This window comes from Branchiostoma belcheri, unplaced genomic scaffold (genome assembly GCF_001625305.1).
Source record: "Branchiostoma belcheri isolate BF01 breed outbred unplaced genomic scaffold, Haploidv18h27 scaffold44, whole genome shotgun sequence".
Classification (NCBI taxonomy): domain Eukaryota; kingdom Metazoa; phylum Chordata; class Leptocardii; order Amphioxiformes; family Branchiostomatidae; genus Branchiostoma; species Branchiostoma belcheri.
The window spans coordinates 1,879,235-1,887,567 of NW_017804065.1; the positions used below are offsets into that span (position 1 = coordinate 1,879,235).

Here is an 8,333-nt window from a genome sequence, read left to right on the forward strand (position 1 = left end):
GTTATCTATCACTGTCGACATTTCAGGATATCCGTGACAAGTGCAAGTTTATCCACTTTTTAAGTGTAAAGGAGAAAAGTCGTAGTGAGGGTCTTCTGCACGAAACGAAAATATATCAAATGGTAATTCCAAGATTGAAGTGACCAAACGTGCAGTGCATACCAGCCATTAAACGGAAAAATATTTTTCAAGCAAGTAAAAAAACAGTTAATGCCCTTAACAAATACAAATCATAACTTGCTTGTGCATGTAATATCATGTTTTCACATGTTTGTGCACAGTTGAAGGATGCATGTGTTGAAGGATGCATGTGTGTTGTTCACACTACACACGCAGTTTATCAAGTCTCGGAGGCATGGAGGCATGGACGACCATGGTGTCTTGGGCCAAAATGGGTACATGTCAGTAAGTCCTACTTGTTAGTCTGTGAAAATTTATGTTATTACTATGCCCCACTCGGTTTTGTTTTAAAGATCGCCCTCTTGGTACAGCCCCAACCATAAAGATTGCATTCCATCTTCTCGGAGACAGCTCCCTCAAAGTACTTATCGGACACCATACCTGCCGAGTAGACAGAGCTCCTCAGGTGACCGCCACACTTTCTCGACCGTGTTTCGTTCCTACACTCGATGTTACACTCCGACGCAGCAGCCTCGCCGTAACGGCCGTAGAAGTTGGAACAGAAACACAGGTCTTCACCCTGGGAACGAGTGAGAAAACTTGAAAGCCCTGGATACGACCAAGGAGGTTTAAAAAGTTTTTTAAACCTCCTTGATACGACATCAGCATATTGCAAGCATGGGTCGAAACTTTCGTGTACGTTACAAACAGAAAATCGGATATTTCAAGCTTCCTGGAAGTATTTTGGGTTTTCGTGACTCACAAGTTCACCAAACAGCGGGAAGCGTTATGATTGGAATGGGATAGGGGGATAGGGGGATAGAGGGATAGGGGTATAGAGGGATGGGATAGGGGGTAAGGGGGATAGGGGGATAGAGGGATATAGAGATAGAGAGGAGGATAGAGGGATATGGGGATAAGGGTAGGGGATAGAAGGATAGAGGGATAGGGGGATAAGGGATAGAGGGACAAGGGGATAAGGGTAGGGGATAGGGGGATAGAGGGATAGGATGATAGGGTGATTGGGGATAGGGGAATAGGGGGATGGGGGCCGTATGACGCAATTTATTGGATATAACCCCACTTACTCCCACCCGTGTTGGGCTACCTTCAGGCCTGGCCTATCGATCACCTGTCAAAATCACCTCCCACCCGACATGCAACCGAAGACACAGAGACCAACCCAAAACTCAGCCACCCAAAACAATACTTCCATATGCGAAAGTAACAAGTGGTCTCAGGGAGGAAACAAACGAAGTAAAATGGTTTCTACCAACTACGACACCAACCTGCATGGCAGCGAAGCCTTTACACTGCCCTCGGCAGTGGCGGATGCATTCGTTCAACGTGGAGACTGTCGTGTTGTACCTGATGTCCCTATCAGGCCACTCCTGGTCTATGTAACAGCCCTGGTAGCCCGCTGAAGCACGCGTGGCAGAAAAACAAGTTCAGGTTATGACTGATTAATCTGCTATACGGCTGATAACCAGATGATTCACTATTTTCATTATCTTTTGAGATTTATCAACTTTGTGGATGGATTGACGATGTGAGAACCCGGAGACCAGACTGTAATGTTCGGAGTCGGGAATGATCCTTTCTGTTGTCGATAAGTGTAGTCATCATCTTTAAACCGCGGCCGAAACTATAAAAGGGGCTCTCTCATTGGCTGAAGGCTCAGTGCGGGTTTTTTTAGAACTGGTCTTAGAACAGCGTTCAGTACGGCTCCTACATTATCGTGTCTAACTGGTTACTGCATGACTTATTTCGCTCAGATTTTGTCAGGGAGGCGTCTGAAGTGTTAGTGATCACATAAACATCAAGAGATTTCAATGTCATGGAAATATATTTGAAAAACATGCCAATATACACAGTTCATACTGTTTCAACCGCTAGGAGCTAGCGGAATCCCGCGGTTTAACGTTCTAGCCTCAAACACGGAACCTCCATCTTTACGTTTCGTCCGAGAGGACGTCCCTAACCGAGGCTAAGTTCTCATTTTACATGAGTAGATTGAGGAAATAGGTGTAAAGTGCCTGTCGAGCTCCCAAGGAAGGGCCCAGCGCTAGGGCCTTTTCCGTATGAATCGAACCCAGAAGGCCAGAACCAGCAGATTCTATGTCAAATTCTATTGAGCTTTTACTGTGGATGAACAAGTTTATTTTCTAGAAGACCAGACGTACCGTTATTGTAGCGTAGTTCGTACAGCGTACGATCGGGGTCCGAAACGATGGAGGTCGGGCTGGAGATACGATTTTCCGGAGATGTCCGACACTCGCCAGAGGAAGCGCTGTCATCAAAGGAGCTGCCGATGACAAGATTTAATATTATTTGGTAACCCTTAGAATAACCCTGGCGTAGAAGATTGGCAAGTGTTATAAGATCGTTATCATTACTCCGTGAAGGAGGTCAGGACCTCCGGACGGAGTGTTGTAATCGACTGATTTTTCATGTTCGCAGTCAAAACACTGGGTTCTCTTTGTGTGATCGGCACGCAATTTTATACGCCGTCTGCGGGCATGCCCGTGTTGATGCACGAATGTGTGTTTTTGCCGTTGCTGCTTTCGCGGTCAATGTAATATCGCAGACGCACCCCTACAATTACGAGGCGAATTGGAATGGTCCAGAAAAACGCGTTGTTTGGAATAGCAGTGGGGTTCAAAAAAGTTCATGCAGATACGGGGTGGTTTTTATAAGTGGTTCCAGATGTTTTTGCCCATGGTTAAGAGATGCCAAGTTTTTTGGAAGATGTTCGCAGCCAAAACGCATTCCCCCGTACGTCGCATTTCTGTGTAATTTCGCATGTGGTGTTGCATTATGTCCGGGATGATGCACGTCTTTTTATTTTTACCGTAGCTGTTTTGATATTGGAGTAAATGCTTATTTTCGAAACATCCCTATTTCTTTGAAATGGTTTCGTCCGTTTATGCAACTGTTACTGCGCTAATGACGACCAGTCGCGCTGTCCTGATACACCGCGAATGTGCGAGTGTTCCCTGTAGACAGTCCCGGGAGTCATTTTTTCGCACATTCCAGGAGCCAAACCAAAATACGTTCATGAACCGAGTCCAAAAAACCGAAACGTGAAAATCGGATGATCGGACCTGATGTACATTTCTCTTTCTATAGATTGTACACACAATACACACATCTTTAGATAATCTGGCCATGGCAGGTTAAAAAAAAGTAACCCTGAATCATACTAGATTAGCGTAAATGTGTGTTAATGCGTTCAAAACAAGAAAAAAATTGTTTCCGGGTATTAATCTCTTGAATCACGGCGCTGAATATTGACGCAAAAATATTTCGGGCATCGCGCGCCCTTCCTGCGTCACGTGTAGGCATCTCGCATCTCTGATTGGTTATTGCGTCTTAAGATGACTGAGCCGACGCGCGTTTAAACAATTTTTCTTTGTTCGATTTATCACACTTCACAGAGAATTGTCGCCAATGGCTACTTCTTTTTGTTGCAATATATAATACTTCACGGAGAATTGTCGCCTATGGCTTCTTGTTTATATTTCTTTTTGATTTATCAAACAGTTTCATGGCGCGGTCACATTCATCGTAGGTCGTCGTGCGATTTTGATCTCGTAGTATTTCCAAGCACGGTGTGACAGAACTAACGACTGACAAGGATCTAAGGCAACCTCTTCCGTAACAGACACTTGATTTGTTTTTTCAGGACACGTGCACGACTTCCCCAAGTCATGGTGCCCTCAGTTTTACGAATGACGATCGCACGACGCCTGTGACGGGGCCCATACCTGCAGCTGCCGGCTGCTGAGACGCAGGCCTGTGCGCAGATCTCCGGAGGGGCTCCCGGCGTGTGGGTGTGGGTCTGGGCAGTAGCGGTGTTCTTGTACCCAGGGATGGGCAGGAAATGCTGGAGGTACGTATCTACAACAGAACACATCGGTCTGAAATGGGCTCCAGACGTTTATATACATTACACATTACACATTACATCACACATTAGAATTGACCCAAACTCAGATATGTTTATGTATACATTACTGAAATGTTTCGCGCGTGAATGCTTAAAATGATTGAATATTGTTGATACAAATGTTGATTTTCATTAATCAAGGAATTTGCATTACTAAGATTACACATCGATATGAAATACTACATGAAAGGTAACAGAAAACTTATACAGTTGCCTTGCAAACCGTGCTCTATGATTAAGCATACGACATCCTGTGCCTGTATAAGCGTGAGTGATAGTGTGAGCGTAAGTGCAAGCGTGATCGAAACCTTACGTGTGTTGGCGTGAGGGTCCATCTCACAGATAAAGGGATGGGAAGCCGAACAATCGAAGTCATTCCACCCAGATTCATCCAGTCGCGCGCAGTCACCATCCCCTGGATAGTCATTAGGCTGCCCTGGAAGCCAGCTACACTACGGCAAAGCAAAGAAGGAAAAGGTGCAAGCAAAGACAGAGAAGCGATGCTGCTTTGCAAGCGGCGCTTAGATCGGCATTATGGCGCAAAGCACAGCTTCATGTCGCCGAAGCGTTTTTAGTTCTCATTGCTACAGCCCCCGGCAACTCACGTGTGCATGTGCGGGGATCTGCTTGACAGATGTAAAGCTTAGTTTGTCCGCAAGTAGAGGCACCCCAGGTCCCATCCGGTGACATGTAACCACAGTCCGCAATAGTCGGTTCCCCTGAACCCCATCTAGATCAGACGATAATACCAGAAATAAAATGACAGACGCGTGAGTTGACAATCTTGGACTGCTCACGTCAGCTGCAACCTGTTACTTTGGGGGCAGACATACTCCCCAAGCAGAGGTGAGGCTTGTTTTAGACGTTTTTAGGTTTAGGTTCGGATTTTAACAAAATAGTAGAAAGTCAGATAAAATGCCTACATGTTATAAAAACGCCCAAAAGGTAGGAAAGTCAGATGTAATGGGGTAACACAAACATTCTGATAGTATTACACATTTGGATATGGATGTTACCTATTCATGGTTCCGATGGGCTGCCCGTCTGAGTACACCCATCGCCCCTCTGCTGCTATGTCGTCCAGTCCGATCCAGTAGGACTCGGTGGGGTCATGCCGCAGGCTCTCAACAAACTATACAATAAAGAAAGAAATACATGTCAAGGTCTCCATATTTCAAGGCACATTGAGAAAAAATGAAGCTGTACAAGTTTGTTGCAAGCCTGGGTACCAGCTGGTTAGTTTACGTCCGCTCCCACAGTCGCTACAGGCATATACCGGGATGGTACAGAAGCTACTTTGTTGCCCCTGTCTAGTCTTAACCAGTCCGCTGTGGCGACAGGACAAACTGCGTCGCAATCGGGTATTGTATACGGGCTATTGATTGTCTTATCGATAGCCCGATGCACGCGCGCACGGTACCTGCTGTGTTACAGCGTCCCTAATGATGACGAGTTTGCCGCCCATGTAGTCCGTGGCGCAGGTCGCCCTGGCGTCGGCGAAGTTCTTTGCGCTAGTGAAGACCTTGTAACAGTAAGGGCCGTGTCCTGTGTACCCCGGCGGACAGTCGTCCTCAGCAAACTCTGTCGAAGGGAGGAAATGTTTTACAAATCAATAACTCAAACAAGGAAACATGAAAACATACCTTCAGCTGCATTCTGTTATTAGGTCTCACCTGTTCTCTTTAGAGCAGTGGAGTCATTGTGAGACAAATTTAAATGTTGACCACATTGTGTTAGGGTTGTCGGTTGTCAACGGCAGTGATGGGTTGAGAAAGAGGCAGATTCTCCAGATTACTTATCCGCAGTTGTGACATACCCTAGTTAGCACTACGCCAAAGACGTGCTCATGTCAGTGACGGTCGTATAAAGAAAAACAAATTGCTAATTTTAGCTGGCAGTCTTCCGGAGATAATATTGGAGATAGCTTCTTCATAATCTAGTCTCACCTCTGACAGTACACCCTAGCAGCTCGAAGCGCAGGCACGGCTCGGAACCTCCCACAGAGTTGACAGGGTGGATGCGGATACATCTGGCCGTGACGGCGGAGGACAACGCCATGACCCCCACCGTGTTCCTGTCGGATACGCCGGTCTGAACCTGCACCGAGACACGCAATGGGGCAGTATATAGGAGCAAACCTCCACTGGGGCAGCATAGCATAGGTATTATGTCGCAATGGGGAAACGTTTCACTTGAGCTATTCAAATGTTTCACTTCTATTTAAGCTTTATGTGACATAGATCGGACGCAAATTTATCCATATATATCCAAGTCAATGTGGCCTTAGGCTGAAAAAAATCAATCTCTAGAAAAGCTCCTATGTGGGCTAATCTGAACTGGACATTGCCGATATCGATGATATACGTACGTCATTGTTTCCCGTATCGTAGTACGTGTTCCACGTCTGGCAGTCGGCGCTGTACGTGAATCTGTATTGCGTGACCCACTGGTCCTGGTCCTGCCGGCCCTGCAGCACCACCGCGCTCACGTTCACCTCCCTCCCCGAGAACTTCACCTGGAAAACACGCGATACACCTCTTCTGTGGGAACTGAGAAGGTGGGTTATATGGACATGCGATTTTTATGGGGCATCCCGACATGATACATGTCCTCAAGGGCATTATACCCAAGAATGCCCTCAGTTTTCGATCGTACGATTGTGCGACGAATGTGACCTTGCCTTCAGAGACTGTTCTTACATTACATGTAATTGTCCTTGATGTCCTGTACTAGTTCATTGTATATATACACGCTTTTCACATCCGCCATGTTGGTTTACAGTTTTGTCTGTTAAACACGCCAAGATGCTGCTACTTAATCAGTTTAATTACCCGCCAACACCTGGTCGCCGAGATTCACATGATAATCATTATGACGTCAATGAAAACCCTCCATACTCGGTTTCTCCACCTCAGACGTGGGGCTATTACAAGTGGCTCCAGCTTTCATTCTATAATTAATTTTCCTTTGTGATATCGATATTGAAATAAAGAAAATAAAGTACCAACACCATACCTGTATCCAGGGGTTATTGTCGTTTGTTGCGGCACACCAGGCCCCTGCGTACCCGCCGGTCTCCCAGACCCCGTTCAGCCGAGCTCGGGCGGGAGCTCGGAAATAGTCGGCCCAAGTGGACGCCGTGATCTCACAGTCGGAGATCTGGCCTTCAGCCATGCCCAGCGGCGCGTAACATAGGGCTGGACAGACAGGCAACATTCACACAGAAATATTTTCATAACGATGAAATGAGCACTTATAAGAAGCTGTCTACGGCGAATTCACAAACGCACGTTCGTCGTAAGTCGTCGCACTGTATGGATGTCGTAGGATTGCACATTAGGCTGTGACAGAACCAGTCGTCGACAAAGATCTCAGCTTTCTTGGTAACATGACAGTAGTTGAATTTTGCAGGACACATATAGGATTATCCCAGGAATGACCCTCCTTTTGCGATCGCACGACGGTCGTGCGACGAATACGACCAGGCCCTTAGAGACTGTTCTCACAATTTCTATTGCCGATTGTAGTTACGTAATTCTGTACAGTGAGTAGACTTAAAAACTTACTTAAATGTGGTTGAGAATTTCAACCAGACACAACAGGCCTTTCTAGTATGACGTGATCTGTCTATCTATATCCATCGAAACTAAGACCCTTACCTTCAGTATCAGTGCCGAAGCCGCTGATGATGAAGAGGGCGACTATGGTTAGCTGTAGAGGTCGGGTATAGAAAGAAGTTGCAACAGCACATACGAAAGTAAATTGACCAGTTGATTGTAAAAATGTGTCCGCATAGAAACGTATCACGTTTCAAGCAAAATGTTTGCTGTTATGGAGCCACATATTTGAAACTTAGTAAAACTGCATCATGGCGGCAGAGTATGGACCAGTTCATATCCAACTCAGAAATTTGAAGTTATGAACCTCTAACATTATAACTCCTGTCCTCACCTTCTTCAAAAGCATCGCCATCACAGCCCGGGACTCCACATCGCAGCCGTACCTGTTCAGTCCCATGTAAAAGCACGAATACACGTCCTACTGGCTGGGTCGACGTGAAATATGACATAAGCGGACATAATTGCAGTATGGATGTTCAGTCGTGACTCGGCGTCATTACACGGTGGCAGTGATAGAGGACCAATCTTCGTATCCCAAGAGATACTTTTATTGTTTCTTCCCGTTAAGTTTCTGAGTGCCCATGAATCATGTTGATTATACTCTTCAAATCACATGAAGTGCTTCATTGCTGTTACCATAAAAC

General features: G+C 46.0%; 1 protein-coding gene across 1 annotated transcript; it reads right to left on the bottom strand.

Annotated features, from left to right (window-relative positions):
* Positions 1–445: 445 nt before the first annotated feature.
* On the bottom strand, positions 446–8,086 carry LOC109478426. The gene is made up of 12 exons (XM_019779957.1): positions 8,021–8,086; positions 7,729–7,780; positions 7,085–7,266; positions 6,438–6,584; positions 6,016–6,166; positions 5,490–5,650; positions 5,086–5,201; positions 4,675–4,799; positions 3,888–4,020; positions 2,304–2,425; positions 1,410–1,540; positions 446–700 (listed from the first exon to the last, which is right to left on the bottom strand). The coding sequence occupies exons 1-12, from the start codon at positions 8,084–8,086 to the stop codon at positions 446–448; spliced, it is 1,641 nt and encodes a 546-aa protein (XP_019635516.1).
* Positions 8,087–8,333: the final 247 nt, after the last annotated feature.